At 35.2% G+C, this 27,454-nt stretch overlaps 1 protein-coding gene across 2 annotated transcripts in view; it reads left to right on the plus strand.

Moving 5' to 3' along the window:
* Gapvd1 (GTPase activating protein and VPS9 domains 1) overlaps window positions 1-27,073 on the plus strand; it is a 69,293-nt gene extending 42,220 nt beyond the window's left edge. Inside the window, exons 22-30 of one of the 2 annotated variants that reach the window (XM_069839245.1) lie at window positions 2,755-3,008; window positions 4,937-5,079; window positions 5,339-5,452; window positions 6,121-6,332; window positions 9,109-9,223; window positions 12,273-12,345; window positions 13,916-14,113; window positions 15,667-15,873; window positions 26,953-27,073. In XM_069839245.1, the coding sequence (XP_069695346.1) occupies window positions 2,755-3,008; window positions 4,937-5,079; window positions 5,339-5,452; window positions 6,121-6,332; window positions 9,109-9,223; window positions 12,273-12,345; window positions 13,916-14,113; window positions 15,667-15,807 (1,250 nt within the window). In that variant the 3' untranslated portion in view covers window positions 15,808-15,873; window positions 26,953-27,073. Of the gene's footprint in view, window positions 1-2,754; window positions 3,009-4,936; window positions 5,080-5,338; window positions 5,453-6,120; window positions 6,333-9,108; window positions 9,224-12,272; window positions 12,346-13,915; window positions 14,114-15,666; window positions 15,874-17,032; window positions 17,853-26,952 lie in introns of those variants that run through there. The other variant, XM_069839244.1, reaches the window with a different exon arrangement.
* The last annotated feature ends 381 nt before the right edge of the window (window positions 27,074-27,454 follow it).

Below are 27,454 nucleotides of genomic sequence, written 5' to 3' on the forward strand. Positions count from 1 at the left end.
TCCATCTGTAACTCTATATCTGTTCTTACTACAGACATTCTGTTTGTATTAATTCTCAAAATGTTGTTGTTTTCTAATGCCAGGCGTTTGACAATAAAGTCATTTGACCTCTTCCACTCCAATATTTTTCAAAGATATTATCATGACCAGCCAATGAAGCACAGATTTTGAGGTGTTCCGAATCCATTTCTTGATTTGAATTGCACAATGGGCAGTTAGGGGACTGATATATTCCAATTCTATGCAGGTGTTTAGCCAAACAATCATGGCCTGTTGCCAATCTAAATGCAGCTACAGACGATTTTCGTGGTAAATCGGGTATTAACTGTGGATTTTGATGCAGAGAGTTCCATTTTTTCCCTTGGGATTATGTTATCAAATTTTGTTTGTTGAAGTCTAAGTATGTAGATTTAATAAATCTCCTCACAGAGTAATACGTAGATTTAGTAACAGGTCTGTAAGTAGCAGTGCTGCCCTTCTTTTCTAAAGCATCCACATTCTCCTTTTCCAGGATTCCACAATGGGATGGTATCCATTGTAATACAATTCTTTTATTGAGTGATATTAATTGAGAGAGCATTTTAGTTATTTCTGCTGTTTGAGATGAAGGTGTGTGTTTAGAGACTATTGATAGAATAGCTGCTTTGGAATCTGACAATATAACTGCATTCCTAAATTTATTGATGTGGCATAGAAGATTCCTGAGACATTCACTTATTGCAATGATTTCACCATCACAACTTGTTGTTCCATATCCAAGTGATCTATAAAGTGAGAAGAGACAGCACATAACACCTGCACTGGCACCTTGTTCTCTGGAGATCAAGGATCCGTCGGTGTATAAATGAAGCCAGTTTTGTGGAGGGTACCTAATATTAATTGTGTCTAAAGACAATTGTTTCAGTATTTCAGTGTTTATTTCTGATTTCAGTATTTCTTCTGTTAAATTTAGATTATATTCTATATTTAATAGAGTTAAAGGGTTTGGTTTAATTTGTAAGTTTTCTTTTAAATTCGGGATATTGATTTTCTGTTTTAATTCTTGAACAATGGATATGAAACTTTTTTGAGTTTTCAATCTACAGAGAGGACTGTATGAATGCCAATTGTTTCCTGGTAATCTGATAAGTTTTTCATATTGAATCAGTGCTTTTTCTTCTATTGTCATTTTGTTACTGTTAATATTAGTATTGAATACAATTATTTTTGCGTTTTTTATTTTATCAGTCATTGGTTATACTTTCAATTCTTTTACAATACTTTATTCCTCCTCTAAACCAAAATTGGTTGCCCTGCTATTTGTTCTGAAAAATCTCATTTCAACAACTTTGAATCTGTTCTTATTTTATCATTGAGAATCAAAACTTTACTGTTATACAGCAGATGGAAAGAGCTAGTGTATTGTATATCTTCATTCTAGGAGGTTTTTGCACCTTCTGTTCAGTTCCATATCGAATCTGTAATGCAAGTCTACTCTACATATCATGTGTTTTCCTCTTAACTCTGGTTTTTCCTACCACGTAAGTGACAAAATATTAACTCTACTTAAACCAACATTTGACCAACAAGGTTCCACTTTTTTATCTTCCTCTCTTGTCACTGATCCTTTTTCTCATCTCTACCCCCATGCCAGAGAGAAATAATGGTAAACTCACAACAGAAGTTAAGTCACATTGAAGCCAGATTAAACTTTTGGTGGAGTTGGTTTTTGCAGGAGAATTCAGTTTTCCATATCATCATTCCAATTTTTGTCTATAAACATTGTTTAGCCATTCCATGTAGTGTATCATGAGCATTGTCTTTGAGACCAAAGTAGTTCACGTTTCTGGAACATGTTGTTGTTATCTAATAGCGAGACTTTGAGACCAAAGTAGTTCACGTTTCTGGAACATGTTGTTGTTATCTAATAGCGAGACTTTGAGACCAAAGTAGTTCACGTTTCTGGAACATGTTGTTGTTATCTAATAGCGAGACTTTGAGACCAAAGTAGTTCACATTTCTGGAACATGTTGTTGTTATCTAATAGTGAGACATAAGGATTCAATCCACGAGTCTTCTGGCATTCAAGTACAGTTTTGAGAGGTTCTTCGTCTTCTGGAGATTTGGATCCAGTTTTCGGCAATGAAGTAGATGTTCTCTGTTCATTTTAGTGCTTTGGTCCTTGCAGATGGTGCAGTGTTCAGAGTTGTAAATTTTCATGCAATATAGATGTGATGCTAGACAGTCATGCTCAGTTTCAGTTAGAAGGTTGCTGTTTCTTCTTTTCTAGGTTTGGTTTTGTTCACCTGCCATGTTTCTTTAATATTTCTCCAAATTTTGTCCTGGGATAATTTCAATGCTTCTGCGTGAAATAGATCATGGATTCGGTTTGTTACTAGTCTTTTCACTATTTTTGTGTCCAGTGAGGTTGAAGTATGATTAAGTGTCGCTTCCTTCTTAGCAACTAGGTCTGCAATTTCATTCCCAGAAATGTCAACATGTGATGGGATTCATTGAAACGTTATCGATTTTCCTTGTCTGGGACATTCCACTAGATATTAAGGCTTAGATGAATGATTTAAAGTTTTCGCATTCGTAGAAAGAACTTCATATCTGTGTAATAATACAGTATATGTTTTGTGTTTGTATAGAACAAAACTGAATGTGCCATAGGTGGTTTTAAAGTTAATTCTTTTTATACATCTTGATTACACTACTTTTAACACTATATCACTTCGGAAAACGTATTATTTGACTTCTTTTACTCTGTTTTAGATACCACTGAGGACATTCTAGCAAAATACCGACGAAAGCCGAGTGCAAGTGGAGACTCTACAGCCTCAGAACCTGGCACAGAGATGAAACAACCACAGCTAGTGGGTGAAGTGGAGGATGAGAGATTAAGCATGGATCCCGCAAATATTGAAGCATCATATGCATTTATTGATGCCAAACGGAAACTACGGATGGTGCTAAGCACTGCTGACTTGCAGCATGTGCCCTGGACTACAGAAGCCACACCTCACATGGTATTTAACTAGTTTTACTGTTACAGTAAAAATAGCGTGTAAGAGGGCCTTAGACTAGAAATGTTTAGTTTAAATGTAGTTCTGTTTATAAGTATGCATAAGGATGCAATTATTTGACTTATTTGAACTGTTGTATCAGTGAAGCGAGGTGAGTCAGTGAAGCTATGGTTTTACAGTGCAGTGAACAGTTCCGATCAGTGATAATTTATAGCGTCAATGAAATGTGTTCTATAGTGTCAGTGAAATGTGTGCTAAAGTGTCAGTGAAATGCGTCATAGTGCCACTACAGGGAATGAGATGAGAGTAAAGTGAAAGACTATTGAAACTTATGTAGGACCTATACATAATTATGTAGGTTGTGTTGTAAAATTAGGTGTTTTATTTTATGTTTTATTATTATTGCGTTAAATTGTATTGTGTATTCTTATTGTATTGTGTATAAAATTGTATATGTGTTGTAAATTGTATTATGTATTGTAAATTTTATTGTGTATTGCTTATCATTTTATTGTGTATTGTTAATATTGTATATACCACTGCCACTGGGTGCTTGCCCACTTGCAGTATAAATACATACATACATACAAAAATATTGTTGGTGTTACAATTCTAATGCTTCTCATGAAAGGTTCACTTGTTACAAATTGATCTGAGATATCGTTACTTGCCTTATTCATGACATACTGAATTGCAAAGATGGATACATTTATTATTTATTTATATATTCATGGAGACTAAAATGGACATTCGTGAATTCAAGGGAGTTGCAGTTCAATTCTTTTGTTTGGAAGGCAGAGCGTGCTACAACAACAGTCCACACCTGTGGAGTAATGGACAGTGCGTCTGGCCGCGAAACCAGGTGGCCCGGGTTCGAATCCCGGTCGGGGCAAGTTACCTGGTTGAGGTTTTTTCCGGGGTTTTCCCTCAACCCAATAGGAGCAAATGCTGGGTAACTTTCGGTGCTGGACCCCGGAATCATTTCACCGGCATTATCACCTCCATATCATTCAGACGCTAAATAACCTAGATATTGATACAGCGTCGTAAAATAACCCAATAAAATTTTAAAAAAACAACAACTCAGCCGAGAGCTTCATCTCCTATTCTATTTCTCTTTTTCCTTTTGACATCACTTATTATCGAGAAAATTCTTTGAGATTTCTCATTTGATTGGGGTAGTGCCAGTATTATTTTTGCAAGTTTCCCTATATTGGGAAATTTTAGTTCGTCATTGAGGTCTTTAGCTTAAATGACAAAAGAATTAAAAAAATCCCTTCAAAATTAAAGAAATTACATAAAAGGTTAAAGCAACGAAAAATGACGTAAAAACTACATACTACTACTACAGTTCGTATCCCAGATTTATATATTTATGGATCCCGGCCCACTGTGGACTGAATGGTAACGAGAAAGCAGATATGTTAGCAAAGAAAGGAACTAAAATCAACTTAAAAACAAATTTCAAGTTCCCATATGAATCAATAAAACGAGTCATAAAAAGAATAAGTAACAGTGAACAGGCAAAACATCAAAATTCAAAATGGAAAGAATCATTCAAAGATCCAAAACTAATTCCTGATCTACCTCGAAAATCTGCCGTGGCCATGTTTAGATTGATTACTGGTTATGATTGCCTCAGTAAACACCTCCATCGTATTGGAGTACTGAATTCACCTAAATGCTTACTATGCATCAGAGAAGAGGACATGGAGATGGAGCACCTGGCTAATTGTGAAACTCTTAGGACATTTGTGGACCTTCCATCAAAATTTTGGGAAGCAAGAAGGATGATGACTTCATTGTTAAATGCAGAACATTAGATACACACACATATTATGAGCAAAGGATGTAAAAAAAAAAAAAAAAAAAAAAGACGACAGGTTATCAAAATCCGCGTCCTGATTATTAATTTCTTTTCTTTTTTTCAGAGAGAAGTTCAGGTCCAGAAAGAAAATGAGCTGGTCTCATTTTTACAGTTGCAATTAGCAGAAGCTATAAATCTTCAAGATCGTTCCCTCATTGCACATTTACATGAGACACTTCGATGTATCAGACTCTTTGATGATAATGGGTAAGAACATAATTTTCGAATTTATGTATTTCTGGCTAAATTGTGTACATTTAGTATGTAGGCATGTTGAAATCTGCTCTTCAAACCCACAATTCAGTCTGGTTTTAGTTAATAGTGTTTCCAGGTCGCAGCATCTCCTTGTGAGTACTTGCAATATTAAAGGTATTTTAGTCAAAATTTGACTTAGTTTATTATTTAAAACTACGGTACTATATAGGCAAATATTTAATCCTTTATGTGTGTTTTTTTTTCTTTCTAGCTGTCAGAAGTTGTTCAAATCACTTAAAGAAGACTATCAAAAACGGTCTCCATACATTGCCTATTTGGTGAGGTGTCGGCAAGGATTGTTATCAACTCTTGCACATTTAGAAAGGTAATTTATTTGCTTGTGTTGAGAAACAGTAAAATATAATAGGAGCCTATACAAGTTTCCATTACACTTGGGATAAATTTATCATGAAAGTAATTTTTGCAGTGTTCAAAGAATGAACCACCAGAATTCTTACAATTAAGAATTCTGCTTGCATGAAATACATCCCTGTCTCTTTGCATTGTATTTTTACGAAAATAATGTTTGATCTTTCATGAATGTATAATTTTAAACTAAAGTGGGTTTTTATTGTGACAGGCATATCCTTTTCACATGAGAGCTTGTTTTATGTTTGCCAACTTCATAGTAGGGGAACAGTGATAGTGAAAAATAAAATCTCGTTCTTTTAATGGATCAAGTTAAGGGCTGACCCATTGAATAAAAGAAAAAAAATTATAGGTACTTTTTGACTAACAGAAATGCATAAATACATCTGCGTTCTATACACTTTTGGATATAATGCTGGGATTCGAAGTTGGATTCTTTACCAGACACTTCATATCATTGCCATAAGGCAACTTTTGTCGAAGGGGTTTCAACTTCAGTGAATTTCGTCTGGAAATTAGTATTACAGAAACAATTACATAACTTCGAATTCTTTATCAAAATTTCATTTTGATTGTATTTTCTTTTGAACAACAATTAATTGTTTTAATTTCTGTTTAATGTAGGTTGACAGAGAGATTGAAGTGTGATCGTCAAGTGTGCAGCCGATTTTTGGTAGCTGTGTGCGTAACAATGTTTTTAGAAAAGAGGGAACAGATGCTTGGCAATTTCACAGCAGAATTTCAACAGTTAACTCTTGCTGATGAGAAAACAGATTTGCTGGATAATTTTCTCCATACTCTTGCTCTTGAAATGGACAAGGATCCTACATGGCAAGGTATGATATTTAATTTCTTTAGTTGTGAAATCCAGTCGTAGAATTTCCTGCTTACAACATAAATAACAATCAGAATATGTATGATAAGAATTTTCTTGTGTTAAATGTTATTAACGTACCTTGTTAACATGTTTCGACCTATTTTCGGTCATCTTCGGAACTGGTCGTTGTTGGTCTTGGCGCCTCTTGTTTCCTGTGTGGGTGTGTTCGAAGTGTAGAATCAAAGAGTGTATGTGTTTTGAAATTGAGTTGTGTGTTGAGAATATCGTTGGGGTGTGTTTTCGTGTGTGTATTTCATATTGTTCTAGTGTGTTGAGTTCTGGCTTTTTGGTTGGATGTGCAGTATTTCCATGTCTTTTTTGATGTCTCTGTAGGTGTGGTTGGGATTTGTGATGTGTTCTGCATATGTGGAGGTGTTTTGTAATTTTGTTATGGCTGTGATGTGTTCTTTGTAACGTGTTTGAAATGATCTGCCTGTCTGTCCTATGTAGAAGTTGTTGCAGGTGTTACATTTGAGTTTGTATACGCCTGTGTGGTTGTATTTGTTTGTTTGTGTGTTGAGATGTTTTTGTAGAGTGTTGTTTGTTCTATATGCGATGTTGTAGTTTAATTTCTTGAATGAGGTTGCAATTTTATGTGTGTTTTTGTTTTCGTATGTTAGTGTGATGTATTTTTTGAGTTCTTGTGTTTGTATTGCATTCTTCTGTTTTTTGTGGTTTTGTTTTGTCTTACGTATTATGTTGTCTATTATGTTGGGGTTGTATCCGTTTTCTTGTGCTCTGTATTTGATTGTGTTTAGCTCTTCGTTGTGACCCTGTTGGTTCATTGGTATGTTGAGTAGTCTGTGTACCATTGTTCGGAATGCAGCTTGTTTGTGTTGTGTGGGATGGTTGGATGTGTTGTGTATGTGTGTTGTTGTTTTTCTGTATACTTTGAATGTGTGTGTGTTGTCTACTTTTGTTATTGTGATGTCTAGAAAATTTATGGATTTGTTGTTTTCAATTTCTAATGTGTAGTGTAGCTTTGGGTGTATTTTGTTTATGTGTTGATGTAGGTTTTGGATCTGTCTTTTGTTTCCTTTGTATACAGTAGCGTGCAAATTAATCCGAACAACGTAATTACTTATGCAAAAACACTCAAACGGATAAAAAAAAAGGTCTAAGACATACCTCAGTAATCTATGTGGCCTCCCTTGTTCCTAATAACAGCTCTGAGACAATTTGGCATGGATTCCACTAATTTCCCACAAATATTCTTCATTTCTTCATCACGAAACCATACACCAATGAGGGCAGAAATCATCTTCTCCTTTGTAGAACAATCTATTTTTTGCATTCTTCTTTTGCAAATTAATCACAAGTTCTCAATGGGGTTGATGTCGGGTGAGTTGCCTGGCCAGGGGAGTACTTGAATATTCTTCTTGTTGAAGAATTCTGTAGTTTTTCGAGACGTATGGCATGGTGCCAGGTCTTGTTGGAACACACCTCTGCCATCCGGAAATGATTTTTGCAGCTGGAGTACGATTGTGGTTTCCAATAAGTGAATATATTTATCAGAATTCATCATTCCCTTGATAGGTATTAATGCTCTAGGCCCTTCATGTGTAAAACAACCCCAAAACATTACTTTAGGGGGGTATTTGGGTGCTTGTTGGAGATGAGCTGCTGTTACTTTTTCGGATCCTTTCCGTACGTAAGGAACACGGTGGCTGTGGACCTCGAAATGAGACTCATCGGAAAAAAGTACATTCTTCCAGTCATTCACTGTCCAGTGTTGATGTAATTTTGCCCACATTAAGCGTTGTTTGCACATAACAGGGGTTAGCAGTTGCTTCTTAATAGGCTTACGAGCCCTTCATCCAGCTTCCAAAAGCCTACGCCGCACTGTTGTGACGTGAATATTCGCGCCAGTGGTAGCCATTAACTCGTGGGTTAAGTCGACAGCAGTTAGTCTAGGATTTAATTTACTTTTCCTGACAATTAAACGATCATCTGCAGGTGAAGTCTTCCTTTTCCAGCCACAGTTTCCTTTTTTCTGGGGTGTGATGGATCCAGTCTCCCTGTATCGTTTTATGATCGAATTAACAGTAGCCAAACCGATGTGACATTCTGCAGCAATTTGTCTCTGTGTCATAGAAGAATGCTCTGCTAATGTTATAATTTTAGACCGTTTTCGTGGAGTTGTATCCATTTGTGAAGACGACAGAATGTACACAGGATTGCAGTATTAAGTCTTCAACACAACTGAAATGCTTATAAGTACAAAACGACAGGCAAAATGTCACATATTATAAAAAAAATAATGACAGACCTTCAACAATGGAATTACACGTACTACAGATGTCAATTAAAGCGGTATGAGCAGCTGTGAGGCCAACAATGACAGAAAATGTAAAAATATGTCATGTTCGGATTAATTTGCACGCTACTGTAGTATTAGTATGTCATTTACGTATCTGTGCCAATATGTGATGTTGTTTGCGTGTTTGTTGTTAATAATATTTAACACAAAGTTCTTACCATACATATTCCGAAGTGATACAGTGTTAAAAGTTGTGTACTCGAGATGTATAAATAACAAATTGATGATTTCTAGTATACTGATTTCTAGTATACTGACATGTGTACAGATGATTGTGGAAATTTATATTTAATAAGTTTTGGAAGTTTTGATACAGTACAAGTAGTGAAAACATATGACTTATGTATTCAACTCCCTTTTTTTTCACCTTTTCCTGTGTTATCTGTGGTAAATACAAGTTTGTATGTTTGTTCAGCTGCCAGCAGTGCACAGTTAGAACAAGCACGCACAGCTGTGGAGAGAGCAGTGATCAGCCGTGTGTACACCCATGCTCTTTACCCTAACGGTGATGGAGATGTATCCAGGGACCAGTGAGTATGACATGCATATGATAAGAAACAAAGAAGTGTTGTATTAAGTTAACATATGTGTGAGTTTTGGAGTACCGTAATCTTAACACAGTAGAACGCCTTTTTAACGAATCTGAGGGAATACTCCCCCCCCCCCCCCCCAAAAAGGGGATTTACTGTATACAAAATGGGAAGGAAAGACTAAAATAACTAGTAGAGCTGAGACGAGATGTTATGGCACCAACCTGCGCGAAGTTTTAAATTGCCGGTCAGTAGGGTAGAGGAGTGGGGGTTGTTTGGGTTACGGTTCTCAAGCTCAGAGCGGCAGGCATATCCGTTTCATCTCTTTCTAAAAACATTCGTCTTACCTCAGTATCACCACTTTCCTACTCAAGAGTCCGAAGGTACCTAATGAAATTACGCCCACTATTCCATCTTTATACTCTTATTCTCCGTCCAAATCAGACGACTGATCTGTGCTGGAATCAGATGTCCCTAAGTTTATGGAAATGTTCTCCAAAATACTCTCCATCACGTGCTCACTTTCACATAATCATACCACAGTCTAGTATATACAGTCGCGAAGCTCAATACATAGTAAATATGCAAACATTAGATAGTTGCTCACCACTAGGATCGCTAATATCGCCTCATTACAGGCAATGCAAAATAGTATTGTCACAGTCTATTGTTTCTAGCACCCTCAAAACTCAAGCTTCGTGACTATATATAGTAGACTGTGATCATACACTAATATCCATTTTTGGAAGAAGCGATTGCAGAATCGGCCTCTGCTTATGCATAGCGTAGAAATTATAGGTGAGTCTTCTTAGAACTTCCTCATCAAAACTGTCTACAGCTGCAACAATCTGCTCCTTCGGCTGTGATTTTTGCGGACTGGAGAAAGAATCTGCTGTTCCTGCTTCAATATTTTTCCCTTCTTTCCTGATTCTTGCCAAGGTTTGCTTTGAAATACCGGTGGCTGCTGGTACTCTTGCACACACGCTTTTCAATGGAATTGGTATTCCATTTCAGCCTCTTCTGACATGAATTTCCATATATTGTATGCTATTTCATGTCCTTGACTATGACCTACTCTATGATTTCACACCTTAGGCAATGCCATAATGAGGGTGCTCAGAAGGACAATGTTTTCAGTATTAGCAATAGCGGTAGTAGCAGAACGATCTGAACACTCGGAATACTAGTAACCAACTAACCCAATACCCCTCCAGTTGAGTGTGAGGGCGAGTCCAAGCAAACAAACTAAAATGCATTCCTCACGCTGGTGCCATAACTTCTCGTCTGTGCTCTACTAACATGTATGTTATGTACTAAACATTCATTCATTCATTTAGTGAACCCACCTTTCTCCAGTCTTTCCTATTTTCTGCCTTCCTCTTTGTTTTCTCATATGATCTGTATATCTTAATGTCGTCTATCATCTGATATCTTCTTGTGCCGTGAACTCTTCTCCCGTTCACCATTCCTTCCAGTGCATCCTTCAGTAGACAGTTTCTTCTCAGCCAGTGACCAACCAATTTCTTTTCCTCTTCCTGATCAGTTTCAACATCATTCTTTTTTCACCCACTCTTTCCAACACTGCTTCATTTCTTATTCTGTCTGTCCACTTCACACGTTCCATTCTTCTCCATATCCACATTTCAAATGCTTCTATTCGCTTCTCTTCATTTTGTCATAATGTCTATGTTTCTGCCCCATACAATGCCATACTCCATTTGAAGGGTTCAGAGCCATAGTGGGCCAAGCACCATTTATTAAAAACAGAGAAAGCAAATGTTAAAGTTAAGTAAATACCGTAACTTAATGAAGATTGACATATCATTTAATTTTGATGGGCATACTTTATCTTACTTGCTATATGTTTCGTTAAATTATGGTAATCACTTAAGTTTAATCTTGTTTTCTCCGTTTTTAATAAATGGTGCTTGGCCCACTATGGTTCTGAACCCTTCATATAAAGTAAATCACTGATCTCTTCCTTGTGCTAAACATTATAATGACTTAATTAGCCTAAAATTATTATTTACAATAAATTTCATTATAATATTTTCTAATTCTTTAAATGGTTTTCCTTTTGGTTGAACCTGAATAACAGTCAATCTCAGCATTGAAGATTTTTTGGTTCCTTCCATTTCATTATTCCCGATAATGAAGTAGTTTGCAACCATAATTTTTTGCCATATATGATAGTGTTAATTGAGGATTAGCCTTGACATCCTTATTATTTTCACTTTCTATCCGATAGTTAATTTCTTCCATTCAGTCACCATTATTAATAGAAAAAGGAACATTTTCTGCAGACCTAAGGAAGAAACTAGTGAAGTGTTTTGTGTGGAGTGTGGCATTGTATGATGCAGAAACTTGGACATTATGACGAAGTGAAGAGAAGTGACTAGAAGCATTTGAAAGGAGAAGGATGGAGTGTGTAAAATGGACAGACAGAATAAGAAATGAAACTGTGTTGGAAAGAGTGGGCGAAGGAAAAATGATGCTCAAACTGATAAGCTAAATTAATGTAAACAAAAGGAAGAAACGTTGATGTTTGTGTTGGTATATCTCCCTCAATTTTGGCAGTGAAGTAGATGGTCTTTGCCCATGATTGGGTTTGAATCTTTGAAGAAAAAAATTGGATACCTAGTCTTTTTTTCATCATCAACTCTTTGTTATTGTTTTAGGATGTAATGATCTATAAATAATATACTTTAATATGAATACGGAACATAGTTTCTACATTAGTGATATACATACAACACTATCTTAAGTATATGATGCTGGCACATATTATTTTAGCAGATATTACCTTGTTACAAGTAAATTAGCGATAAAATTATTTTCACCCCAGATTTGGTCACCAGAATAGTACAAACTTCGCAGAGTTTATTATTGATATGTAGGCCTTCTTACCAAAGATAGGACTATTTTTTATTGCTCTTTTAATCATTTGTGTTTTTCATTAAAAATAAATGAGGAACTTAAATTTCTTTATAGCAAGAGACTATACATAGCAATTTGATATTAAAAACTAAAATCTGTCTTTTCTTTTCAGGGTTCTTCACGAACATATGAAGAAACTTTCAAATGTGATTACACCAAATCACAAAGATCTCCGCATTCCAAAGGTAAATTAAATACTTGCATTACGTATTGTAGTGAGAGATAGGTAAAGTTGTGATTGATACTGCATGGACGAACTCATGCGTGGAGGCTCAGCCTATCTTGTCCAATTGCAATTCATGACCCAGGGGTGACGTAAGGGGTCATGAATTGTTACTGGACAAGATAACTCTGAGCCTCTACACATGTGAGTTCACCCACACAGTGTCAACCACAATCTTATGTCTCATTTACTATAGATTACATTTCATTAACTTTGTGATTGATAGCGTGTGGACTTAGATTATTGTCATGTTCAACTATCATAATTCATAATTTCTACTAACATCGTTTTGGCTGGTTTGTGTCTTGTTACATTTCTTGTGGATAACTAAAATTTGCACAGTCCAATCATGTGCCTGTGCTTCGTAATGTGAGTCAAGTAGCCAGACGTGGAGTTACAGATTCACACTTTTCACAATTGATTTTTAAAGAGCTGTGTCACAGCTATTAGAGTGCTGCAGAACAGCACTTACAACTGGTTTATATCTGTGCTTCAGTGGCTGACCGTGATAATATCTTTGAAAAATATTGGAGTGCAAGAGGTCAAATGACTTTATTGTCAAATGCCTGTCATTAGAAAACAACAACAACAACTGGTTTATATTCGACCGGTTGCAGATCAACCAGCTAGGTTGGACATTTGTTCGAATATCCGCCTTGAAGCGGTTGCGCCCGGCTAGACAGAACCACAGATATAGAGGACAGAATACCAAGTGCATTTCACCATACAGGAACTCTGATGACATTTTGTAACTACACAAATGGAGTAATTGAAGGAAATTTACTTTTCCAAATTAAAAAAAAAAAGGGTTATTGAAGGTAGCGAGAGAAGTAATAAATTTCCAAAGTGAGAGAGAAACATTACGGATTAATAGAAGAGGAAGTAGCTAGATTTGTTGTCAAATTGGGTGAAGACAGTGGCAGCAATAGTAGTGACTCAGATACATATAAAGGGCACACGGGAAAAACAATCAAGGTCCATCAAAAATCGAAATTGAGTTAATAATGCTATCTTATAGTGGAAAGGAAGTACTATCATGTGGTCTAGCTAGTAATAAGAAATCATCGTTCTTGACATTCCACTACGTCAATTTCTATTAAATTCACACATAACAAAGTATAAAGTGCTTAAACTTTAAAATTCGTTTTTCTCGAAACTTTCTAAAATGGACCTTGATCGTTATTCCCGTGTACCCTTCATATATGTAATTTCATGCATAATAAAAGTGTGTGTGTCTCTCTCCCTCTCCCTCCCTCCCTCCCTCTCTCTCTCTCTCTCTCTCTCTCTCTGTACTCATTTCACTTGCATGACTCGAGTCCTCATAATACTGATAGATGGTAGAACCATGACCCATTTTGAAGTTTCACACCACTTCGGCCAGCCATGCTGTGCATAGGTAATTAAAGTTTTATGTAGTCTTTATTTCATCATATATTAGTCCAATTTCTTTGAACACTATTAACCATCCAATGACCTGAAAAGTCTCTGTGAATATATGTTAATACAATTATGAATTATCTGTCCTTTAACAGATGTTCCATTACGAATGCCCTTGGCCATCAGCACAAGCAGAGGTATCAGCAGTGGCAGCTTACAAGACACCACGTGACAAACTTCAGTGCGTTTTCCGCTGTGCCACAACTATAATGAATCTGCTTTCAATGGCCTGTGAACGAGGAGTGCCAGCTGCAGATGACTTCGTGCCTGTACTAGTCTATGTTCTTATCAAGGTACTTCGAAATTAATGTATTCTAATATTAAATATGAAAGAAAGTGAAGTAATTAATTACTCTAACATTACATATTAGTCCCACGCCGTGGTGTCGTGTTCTAAGGAATGCTGCCTAGGACTTGTGTTACGGAATGCGCGCTGGTTCGATTCCACATGGGGGAAGAAATTTTCTCATGAAATTTCGGCCAGTGTATGGGACCGGTGCCCACCCAGCATCGCGATGCACTTGGGGAGCTACAATGGGTAGCGAAAATTCTGTTTCGCAAACCAACTATAACGGCTGGGAGGATCATCGTGCTAACCACATGATACCTCCATTCTGGTTGGATGATCGTCTACCTCTGCTTCGGCATGTCACATGAGGCCAGCAGCCAGCTGGTCGGTCTTGGCCTTCATGGGCTGTAGCGCCACGGATTAAAACATTAAAATGAAGGAAAAAGAAAATATGCCTTCCTTCCAAAATTGAATGAATTAATGAATAAAATAAATTGAAGTAAGGGTGAGTGTAATTCGTAATTTAGTAGAACTTGGTGCTATTATTTGGGAATTTTCGTCCTATGTGGCTGATGAGCAAAAATAGCTGCTGGAAATATAAAATGTTGAAGTGCTTATTTCTTAGTGGTTATTATGTTATGTTTTATTTGTCATGTCTCAATTTTTGTAACAGAGATTCATGGGGAACAGTGGGAATGAAAGATCTTAAACATCTTTAATGTATTGTAAAGTTGGTGTTTGCATACTCATAAGTCACAACATTGGAAACTGCTGCAGAAACAAATCTATTATAACCAATTTTACTAAAGATGTTATTAATTGGTCCAACAGAATAATATCTGTTATAGTGACAATTAATATTTGAGGAGAAAAATTCGCTCCGGCACCGGGGACCGAACCTGGGGCCTTGGTTCTACGTACCAAGCGCTCTGACCACTGAGCTACGCCAAATTCAGTCCATAGCACTGGACCAAACTCTCCTCCTACAGTGTTTCTCTTTTGTCGTCTGACTCCAAGTTGGGCATATACGTTGACGTTTATATTTCAAGTCAACTGCCATTATACAGGGAGCGCACTCAGCTGAATGACTAATGGCCAGGATTTCACAGTAAAGTGCACAGCAACCTGTACAGAATCATGCACTGCTAGCTAGACGAATTTACTAAAGATGTTATTAATTGGTCCAACAGAATAATATCTGTTATAGTGACAATTAATATTTTTAATATATGCCCAACTTGGAGTCAGGCCACAAAAGGGAAACACTGTAGGAGGAGAGTTCAGTCCGGTGCTGTGGATTGAATTCGGCATAGCTCAGTGGTCAGAGTGCTTGGTACGTAGAACCAAGGACCCGGGTTCGATCCCCAGCGCCGGAGCGAATTTTTCTCTTCAAATATTAATTATTATAACCAAGTTCTACTGCTATAGCAATATTGTGTAACACCATAAATAAAATTCAGGATACTTACTGATACCAAATATTTGTTGATTTTGCTTTAGTTTATATTTTTTAATGTCTGTGCTTCGTATTAAAACAATATTTTTTTATCTCCATAGGCAAATCCTCCATCATTATTGTCAACTGTCCAGTATGTAAACAGTTTCTATGGGAATCGCTTAGAAGGAGAAGAACAGTATTGGTGGATTCAATTCTGCTCAGCCATTGAGTTTATCAAAACTATGGACTACAGTGATTGAATCCTGTTACCTCTCTCGTCAAAGAGAAGTAACTAACTGCCAAAACTATGACCCTACAAACTCCAGGTAAGATTTAATAACATGTATTTAAACATTATTTAATTATGTAGTGTAGGCTTTCACGGCCGGAGTCTATAGATCTAGATTCATTTTCCAGGCTGAGAGGCCGTGGTCTATTGGTTGGTTTTATACCAGACGTTTCGTCTGCAACTGCGGCAGACATCTTCAGTGGAGTGGTATCCGAGGTCGCAAAACTCTTCTCTGCGTACCTGAGGCAACTGATCCTGTGGCTGGTTGTGCGGGCATATTTATAGTGCAACTAGCGGGCCGCAGCGACAACAGGCCTCGGCCCGCTAGTTGCACTATAAATACGCCCGCACAACCAGCCACAGGATCAGTTGCCTCAGGTACGCTGAGAAGAGTTTTGCGACCTTGGATACCACTCCACTGAAGATGTCTGCCGCAGTTGCAGACGAAACGTCTGGTATAAAACCAACCAATAGACCACGGCCTCTCAGCCCGGAAAATGAATCTAGATCTATTATTTAATTATACCTGTTATTTGAGATTATTTTAATTTGCTTTCATTGACCCATTTCTCATTATTTGTTATTTATTATTATTATTATTATTATTATTATTATTATTATTATTATTATTATTATTATTATTACTACTTACTTGCTTGCTTACTTACTTTTAAGGAACCTGGAGGTTCATTGCCACCCTCACATAAGCCCGCCATTGGTCCCTATCCTGAGCAAGATTAATCCAGTCTCTACCATCATATCCCACCTCCCTCAAATCCATTTTAATATTATCCTCCCATCTACGTCTCGGCCTCCCCAAAGGTCTTTTCCCCTCTGGTTATTATTATTATTATTATTATTATTATTATTATTATTATTATTATTAGTTTACAATTACTAACACTCCTCTCTTTCTTCCGTTTGAAATTGTTACCTACTTGACTTGATTAACATTACTTAATATGTGGGTCGTTCCATGAAGCTGAAATATCTGTTAAGTAAAGCAACTGAATTAAAGTTTATAATGAAAGTACTAAACAGAGCATTCACTAGTTCGAGAGATTCAAGAAAGCATCCATATCATAAACAGAAACTATAATTGTGTTTTTGCTTTCTGAAAGTATCGATCATCCAAGTTAATGCTCTTTTGTTTTCACACAAACTAAAATATAAATCCATTGTCGATTCTGTTTCAGTTTTCTGAACAATTCCCATGAACTCGGCCTGCATTTGGAGTGGAAATTGGGGCCTTAGTTTACTGAACAAACGCATTGTTTTATTGTATTTTTAAAGTAAACTATTTATATTATTGTTACTTGGTTTCAGATTTCTTCAGTTACCGATATAATTGTTTCACTTGTTATTTTGAAAGGTACCTATCATTAATCTAACAAAATGTTGATAGTTTTGTTTTTGGTTATAAGGATTTGTCTCCGTAAATAATGAAATGGCCAGTGATTACTCAAAATGACGAGGAATTTTTGCTGGTTCTTTTCTTCTCTCTCCTTGTTGATTTTTTATTATGGATTGAGGCTTTTCCTGATTTCTCCTGAAAGCCGTCCGTAGCACATGCTGTAAATAGTAAAGTGTTTTAAGTATCTCTAAAAACAGTTAACTGTGGATTGAAAATACTCAATATGTACAAGACTTTGGTAACAGATTATATTTTGTACAAAGATTGCATGTACGTTAGTTATGTAATGTGTATTTGCGAAATCAAAATTGCTGGTATGTATCTCTTGATTAATACTAATGGCTCAATAATAGCGAGTTAGAAGAGAACATTCCTGCTGGTGTAGGGGGAAAAGTCTGTGATGGAAAGTTTGCAAACTATTACTGAAATGTAAGTCGATATTCACTGCATTAACACCACACCTTCTTGTACATATTAAACTCAAAAAATGGCTGCTAGGAGAAAGGAAGCTTAAACATGTAAATGAAAAACAATGTAGAATTAAACCACAGTCTAGTATATACAGTCGCGAAGCTTGGGGTGATTTTTTGCATTTCTCGCGATAGTTGCTAGCCGCTTGGAGCGCTGTGTGTACTAGGAACAATAGACTGTGTCACTGCCATCATGATCTAATACAGGCCGTAAGGCAGACCATGTTACTCACTTAACCCGATCACGAAGGGCGGCGTTTCAACCATATAAATTAATTGGAATGCATAAAAAGTAACATATATTTCTCTAAAATGTAGTGTAATTGCGTTAATAAAATTTAAAACAATGATTAGGAGACACTTCAGACATAATTCCTTGCGAGTTAAGGTGTAATATTATTTTTGGTGTGAAAATTACGTTGTTCGTATGTGTAATACCTGCCTTTATTTCGATTAAATATTGCGAAATTCTTGTACATTCATTTATGCACGATTCAATAATTTTCAGTTGCACTGCACGAATATTTAGATATTTTGAAATTGTAGGTTATGTTTACTGTCCCAGTTGCCCCTTTCTGTCTAATTTTAATGATCTCCAATGCCCTTCCATTCATATGGAAATATTATAGGTTATGTTTACTATATCTTATATTCCTAAATTCGCAATTATACATTATAATTAAGCATAATGTCATGTATGATACTCCGCACATTCATTTTGTCTGTATTTTAATACTACAGTATTGAATTATTGTTTTTATCTACTACCTAAGAGACTAAGTAACAATCGTACGTACACTAATTTCATAAGAGCGATATGATAAATTTTCTGTCTTTATCAAGGAAGGTAGATGTGCTATATTAAAATCACAATATAAATTCTTTTTTATTAAACCTCAAAATAGCTTCCATTCTAAACTTAAAATGTTGATCCGAAGAGATTATGTTAACATGTAAAATTCTCTTCACATTAAAATAACACAGTTTTGTAATTATTTCTGCAACATATTATGCAACAAGAAGTAAAGGGAACTTATGGACACATTACACTAAATAAAACTTAGCTATGATACACAATAAAGTTATAATATAATAATTCACTGAGCTCCATACACTGAAATAGAAAACCTGAACATATATTACGGCCTGGTCTAGATCGAAAAGGCATTGACTGTGCCGTATTTCGCATTGTGAAAAGTTGTGTAAACTGTGAAATGTTCGTTATCGGTTGTAATAACTGTAAATGGCTAAAATACAATAGTTTGAGTAATAATATGGGACAAAGAAACGTTTGTTGCACTATAAATTCTAAGAAAAAGAGGTCAGAGTTATCCTTCCGAAAGATCCAGGAAGGTGAGTTTATAAAATATAATATATACTTTATGTAAATAATATATAAACCTCATGTATTTCGTATTTCAATAGTGGAAGGAAGGTGTTAATTTTTCAAAAGAACACGATATCATAAGTACAATACATTTTATTGTCTGCTAGGGAAATAGTCTGTGATGAGGCGATAGTAGCGACCCTGGTGGCTAGCAACTATCTATGGATGCATATTTCATCTCTCTATGTTTGCATATTTAGTAAGTATTGAGCTTCGCAACTGTATATACTAAACTGTGATTAAACAGTCAGTCCACACAACTGTATTTAGAAAAAGGCCAATCACAAATCATTAGATCCTTTTCTCCTAGTTCTGAATAATGTATTACCATCTAACTAAATAATTAACATTGCATAAAACTAAGAGGACTGATTTCTTGGATATGGCATTTTTATAAAACTCTGTGTATAGTGTTGTGTGTATTTTGTGTACATTGTGTTAAATGTAGAAAAAATAGCGATTTACTAAAATGCTCTAGTACTCGTATCATCTAATTTTACACTTCATTAAAAGCTCATTACTGCAGAACCATATATGCTCCCCCCCCCTTTAAGTAATTGCCATATATATATAATAACGCTTCGCACTTGTTAGTATTAGTAAAATGCAATGAAGATTTGATACAGCACTCTCCGATTTATATCAGGGACGTGCATCTAGGAATTGTATGTTCTTTTCAGTTATATTCAGATATTATAAAAGGGAGGTGCTTTTCTTAGGTTCAGATATTTGGAGTGCTAATCTAAATTGAGCCTTACTAAAGAGACCATAAGAAACAAGAGTTGAATAAATAATCTAAAATAAGACAGTAATACAATTATACATGCATATATATGTGAATATATACATATAATTTACTAACATGTTATTCAGTTTTTTTTGTCATGGAAAGAAGTCTGTATACACCAGAGTTGCGGAGTTGGGTCAGAAACAGTTTTGGATAAAGTTAGTGCAGAGACAGATTCGATAGAACTGTATTGTCTCTGAATCTGTTCTAAATATAAAATTCTGTAATAAGAAAATCCTTTATATTAACACTTTTGTTATCATGTGAGCCACTGGTAGCCTTATACAGAGGTTCGGTGACATGTTAGCTACATATATGCTTTGTGATTTCAGTTCCAATACTTTAAGAACTGATATTTGCTGTAACATACAATAACCATTACACTTTTTTTTAATTATAGGTTATAAGTGTAAGAAGGATAGTCTGATGATTTAAATGACGATGTATTGAGCTTTAGGTACCAATTACCATTGTGGTAGGTTTACCATTATTAACACACAATGAATTTTTATGAAGGAGTTGGAGTCGAAAGTTGTTTTTACCAACTCCTCGGCCCTGGTAGTCGCTGCTTCTGAGTACAACCATTGTGCAGCATAAAAGTTTGCTCAATCTCTGAATTTTCTATTTCATTCCATGTTCGTACACTTCAAAAACTATTATCATCATTGGCTGTTTTTATTGTGCCTTCCATGTCTTCATAGATCTTATTTCATGTTACCCTAACTTAAATTTCATTTTTATTTCTAATGCTACCACAGAAATATATTTACTACAGCAGTTACTTAAAAAATAAAGTTATTACGCTATGTACAATGATAACACAGGGTTGCGAAATTAAATTTTGGTTCAAGGCTTTCAATATCGAAAGGTTTGGTTTTTATTAATTGTTGGCTTCTGTTGAAGGATCTGAAATCAAATTTGGATAAATCGTAAAACAGCGAACGCCAGTCGCATGTATTTCATATTTTACAACACAACACAATACAACCAAATTGATGTGCATTAGACAACAACCACATACGTACTAAGACATATCCAACGACACACATTGCATTTCTGCATTACGTTATGGCAGTTCCCTTGAACATAAATAGATTCATTTTCCCTTCTACCACCAACTCGTCTCGGTAGCCGAGAGGTCTAAAGCATGCGTGCATTTCGTTAGGAAGATCACTGGATCGAATACTACCCTCTGCTAAGTCATAAGAAAAAAAAAGAGAGAGACATGAAGCAAGGAACAGAGAAGAGGCTGGAGAGGGAAACAGGACGAAGTTCCGCTTTTGCTTCGTAGATGCCACATTCACTCTTTTTGTTCCACTTTCCTCCACTAGATGTCATCGCACCCTAAACCCCTATTTCCGCTCTTTCCTGCTAGAGTGTGTGGTGAACTTGTAGGGGAAAAGTGGAAAGGGGTCGTGGGCGGAGCTTATCATTCGCTGTTTTACGATTTGCCCTCAAATTTTGCCTATCACATATGAAAAAATGTTTATAATTATTTGAGGATTTGCCATATTTATAGCCCCATTCATGCAATATTAACACATAAATCAAGTAATCTTTAAAAATCTCTATACAGTAAACAAAATCAAACAGCATTATGTTATTCATATTCACAATTTAGGTTCAACTCATTCCAAGTCTTGTGCAGACACTTCATTTTTCAACACCGCTTCCTCTTCATCTGGAAGTTCTGTCTTCGAGATTATCTTCTATGTTTCAGCTCCATATTGTTTTTTTTTTCCATAGACCAACAGTAGTCAGCCACTTCATTCCACCTGTCTTGATAACGCTGTTCTATTTCTTTCATGTCTTGATGAATCTTTTTTTCCATGTTCTTCCCTGTAATCTCTAAGACAGTCAAGGAAGAAGTCAAAATGGCTATGAAGGAAATGGATTTTAATGCTCATATGTTCTCTCTCTGGCTTTTAAGAGTGAGAAAGCTGCAGTAGTAACAAAACACATTAGAGTCACTTGCATATGATCTTCGTTATGAAGTCGCCGTTATTAGACTGATTTCAAATAACCTGATAATGTTCACACATATAAACTTCACTTTAAAATTATTATGATATGACTGTAATGCTTCTGTGTAATTCTAGACAACTCGAGAAGTATCGATTGTTGCACAGTCAATCTTGTTCAATCACTTTACGATAGATTATATTGATTGTTCTATAAGATTACACGCGAAATTTAAATATAGCGCACTTAAATTATATAAAAAAAACTGTGTGTTTTTGACGAAAACGGATTTCATTTTTGCAGAGAACATTCAAAATGACGTCGACCTGGTTGGCGAGTTGGTATAGCGCTGGCCTTCTATGCCCAAGGTTGCGGGTTCGATCCCGGGCCAGGTCGATGACATTTAAGTGTGCTTAAATGCGACAGGCTCATGTCAGTAGATTTACTGGCATGTAAAAGAACTCCTGCGGGACAAAATTCCGGCACATCTGGAGATGCTGATATAACCTCTGCAGTTGTGAGCGTCGTTAAATAAAACATAACATTTAACATTTCATTTCAGAATGACCCTTTGTCATGTAAAGCGTCGAAACATGGCAACCCTGTGTAAAATCAGCAAAAATGAATTTCAAGAAAATGACATCCATAATCTGCACATTTCAAAATGCTTTATTCATATTTGTACTGTATTAAAAATAAACACTATAATCGTCACTAGTTAATTTTTTATATTAATATCTCATTAGAAAAATATAAAATGGAAAAATGTAAATCGGAGAGTACCTGAACAAGCACCATATTCGGTTATTTTTCTTAGCATTATGTGAAGCAATATGCCTGCTATATACTCCCACCACTTTAAGTAAACTTAATTTTTAAACTGCGAAAAAGCTAAACTTAAGAAAGAAAAACTATTTTTAATGTAATCTACCCCTCATAGGTATTCTTATAATTTTAGCACTTTTCACTATATTTTTGTAAGTAATTCATGCGTGCATTTACAATGAATAATTATACATTTACAGTCTTACATGCTTCATGATCGTGTTGAACTTTGGATTTAAGGAAATGGGGACCAAAATGATCCATACATAATAATTTATTCTGATAGCACTTTCATGTTTTAGTTCCCAGTCTATAATCTGTTTGTTGTAAGAATAAACCTACAGTAAACAGTGGCACAAGTGAGGCTTGATTGGCCGCAGTTTGGCAGCAGTGATGCTCAGTAAGTGATCCTGCCCACTGTTGTACATTCTGTTTCATGTTAAACATTTCCTTTTACTCGTAAAAGTAGGCCTAATCTCATTAAGGGGACACTCAACTATATTTTGGAACTTTTTTCCTATTTGACCAATCTTTTTCAAATTTGGAGAAAAAGTTTAATATACACATGGAAAGTAACATGCAAAATCTCAGCTCATTAGATCCAATACTTTTCAAAATAAAAAATATTTGAATATTTAATCAATCATTAATTGAAATATCACTTTTAATTATCATTTTTTATTTTTTGGCTTTGTGCATTTGACTGTGACTTCTCAATGAATAGGGGAAGAATTCTGCGTATTGATTTAGTTCTGTCACGTAAATTAGTGTAGAAATGTAATTTTTCATTTCTATGACACTTTTTCTCCAATTTTTAAGTTGAGTGTCCCCTTAATATGCTTTCGTTTGCTTAGGAAACTGTTACTTTATAATTAATTAATTGCATTCAACTCACCTAACTTATTATATACATTCAACACTATTTGCTTCTCTCTGCTTTTGAGAGAGTTTCCACTCTTATGTTTAGTAACCAGACACACTGAGGATGCAGAAGCCATACTATCACATTGCTTACGAGAACGAAAAGATCAAATGACGCCAGTGTATTACAAGAACAGACTACGTTGATATTACTCTTTAGTATTCTTCCGTTTTCAGAGTAAATAAAATATAACAGTAGCTTTTTTTTTTTTTTTTTACATAGCATTTTAGATTGTCTTTGTGATCTGTTGGTGAGCATGCTGGCTTCCAGATCTGGAGGTCCCGGGTTCGATTCCTGGGCTCAGCTCTCGGTGAATTTTTCTTGAAAAATAAAAATTCGCTGGGTGTCTAGAGTCTGGAAATTTGTATGAATGTGAGTGTGATAGTGAGTGTGCCAGGTTAATATTAATTAGCAAATATTAAAAAATACAATATCGGTATATCGGACTGGGCAGTAACCTGAACACAAGTTTCAGCATCACATTGTTGACAAATAAATCCATCAGCACAACCATAAAGCACTAATAGATGCTATAGAGTTATCCACAACGAGGGGAAAAAAATAGTGTTTTACATATGAGTGAAGTTATGTTTCATCATATTTAAGAACTAGAATTTAATTTCTATTTTCAAATAATACAAGGTTATTGTTTCCAAATACAGAACTCTGTTTTCCTGCTTCGTGTGAGTGTTTCGACTGGGAGCCAATCACGTGCTGTTATTTACATTAGGATTTTTCTTACAGTGAAAAGATTATACTCTCTTAGCACTATTTTCCTGATAGCGTTCTCATTGTAAATCCTGTTTCAGACGAAACCACCGAAGTTATTATTATAGCTGCAAGACATGTATTCGGTTAAGTATAACGAGAATTGATTACTCTTCGCAGTGAGGGACTGTGAAGTCAAAGTTTATAACAAAATACTGTAATACTGTGGAGTATTTTATCTCATAAGAATTTGTATGAAACAGGAAGATATCATTGTTGCGCCTCCAATATCCACTATGTACATTTAAACAGATTTTTCAAGAGAAAAAAAACAACATTAGCATTTTTAATTTCCTTATATTTTCAAAGCTACTTTCGGTATAATTTCATCATTTTTCATATAATTGAAATTATACCGAAACTAGGTTTGGAAATCAAGGGAGTTAAAAGTGATAATGATTCTTTTCTTTCTCTTGAAAAATCTTTTAAATTCAGATCGGATTTTGGAGGCACAACAACGATATGTAGAGCTGTTTTTCACGGAATGACTATGAGTCAGGATATGTATACAAAAAGAAATACTAAAATTTACACCATAAATTACAAGTACTACTGATGAATTGTAGTGGAATAGACAGCATTCCACTGAATTTCTCGCAATCCCTGCTGTTGCAAAGGTATTAAAAATGTTGTTCGGTAAACCAGGAGCAAATTAATAAACCTTCGCTGCCATGCCTTTCAAAAGATGACTGGTGGCCAAGTAACAAGTATTAATTTCATAAATGTACATTTAAATTTGCACCAAAATTATGTTCGTCCATTAATACAAAAAATAACGTAATATGAAGGTCAGTTTGTATTTGAAGAGTAATGCAGGTTTCAAACCTAAAATTCAATCCTTTCATTCAAAACTAAATAGGTCTATGGGTATACTATAACGGTCTTACTAATAACAACTTTTATCCAGATGTTTAACTGTCTTAATCTTACACAACAAATAGCCTGTTTATAAGTCGTGTCCAAATTCCTGACTAATAATCACTACATACGTCGTGTATAACATTACTACTGTTGCACAGATATCGTCATTATTTTATTACGAAAGGTAACAGATTAACTGATTCTCTATTGCAGCCAATAGTGTGCGCTAGTGTGCCGCACTAAGTATCGATAGTGCAACTGGGTCTCATCGATTACCACGCTATATTTTGGTCAAAGAATACAGCTACAGTAATATCATTCTAATTATTCTGAGTCTTTGTTTTGTTCTTCTGTTATTACAAGGCAACCATCATCATAAAATGACAATCGATAAGAACAGCTGTTAAAAGGCGGCCATTTTTTTCTTTATATGCAACACTTAAACGGGGGGTTTCGTGTGTACAACTACTGCAAAGCAATTCCCATGTATTGTTACACCCTGCTTATTCATCCATCGCATATGCATGGTTTATTAATAATGTTTTCTGTCCCAATTCTGCATAAGTCTCGTATAAAAACTATATACGGTTTATTAGTAAGACCATAACTGTTACCACATATTCATAAAAGATTAATGAAATTTCCTAAACAACTCGCTTTTGATTGGTATTTGGCATAAGTCATTTCTGTTTTGAATTTGTTCCTTGTTGTTTCATATGCTATGCAGTGCCTTACGTATCTTCGTTATTTTTATACAGCACTTCTATTAGTTCCACGTACAGTGCTTTTTTTCTCATATTCTTATATTTAGGAAACAGTGAAAAGAGGAAAGTCTGAAAAAAGTGACATTTCAAAATTTTTTGACATTTTATTTTGTTTTTGTATGTGAGAAATCGCGATATCATAGAAAAACAAACTGTGCAGGGAGAAAGGTGATAAAGAAAAAGTGAATCAGAAAGGCTAGACCCAGTAATGTGAAATATGAACTACAGAAACCGATCAGTCATATTTTCAACAGCTGTGGTGTAATCAAATGGTCCTTTCCGCTCCTTTTTTTGTTCATCCCCTTTCCTCTTTTTTTCTGCCCACTTGAAACTTGATAATGATGTAATATTAATAAATTAAAATTAAACAATGCCTTTATTCATATGAATAGTTAATTTTGTGTAGCTGATTCCTATACTTTTAGTAACTGAATTAATTTTTCAAGCATTTTACAGAATGTTTTCTTGTAGGTTTTTAAATTTGAAATTATTATGCAATTTGAATCTCGATTTTTTGTCTCAGCTATTTCTAATTAAAGAGTATTTTTACTTTACCTGTAAAATTGTCAATCAAAGCATAATTTTTAAGCATGTCTCTTCTGTATATATTTCAGATTGTTGTATGCAACATGCATTTTGATCATGAATCTGGTCTCGTAATTACAAAGTACAGTCAAAAAGGTCCCAGAATTAGCCACATACTTTAAGTATATACTCACGGAATTATTCTTTGCATTTAGATGCACAGGCTGCTTTCACGAATTTGGTAGCTTTAAATGTTGCAAATTATTATATCTAATACAATAATAATAGGAAGCCTCTATATCTTCACTTGATACTTTAGTATTCCATGAATTTTTTCAGATTTCATTATATATATTTGGATCTCTGGGTCGCAGTTCTTTGTTCATTTCACATAATGGACATATTGAAGGCTTTAAAATTTTCTTTTCTAGATGCTTTGCCACCAAACATGGCCTGCAGCTAACTTGAAAACTGTCACAGCCAAATTCGTCAGTATGTTAAGAATTCCATTCAGATTATTGTGTAACTTTTCACATTTCATTCTTAAAAAACGTATATTGTTACAGTTTTTATTAATATCGTTGTACATTGATTAATAAATCTTTTAACTGATCGAAAAGATGGTTTTACTCTACATTTGTTAGTAGTTAACTATGTTATTAACTTATAAATCTCTTTTTCATTTCCAACTATCTCACATTGAGCATATATCCATTGTGAGATATGTCTTTTATTTAGTTTTACAAATTGTGAAAGAATTTTAGAACATTCTGTAGTTTTGGAGGATTGAGCCAGTGATTGCAAACTTCAGCATTAAACGGCATGTTCATTGTACCTCCAAAATGCGCTACGTGCTTTTAAAAAAAAAAGATTTTGTAGGGGAAAGAAAAAGCATTGCCACTTTTAATTCTCTTGATTTTCAAAGTTACTTTC

This window comes from Periplaneta americana, chromosome 11 (genome assembly GCF_040183065.1).
Source record: "Periplaneta americana isolate PAMFEO1 chromosome 11, P.americana_PAMFEO1_priV1, whole genome shotgun sequence".
Classification (NCBI taxonomy): Eukaryota; Metazoa; Arthropoda; class Insecta; order Blattodea; family Blattidae; genus Periplaneta; species Periplaneta americana.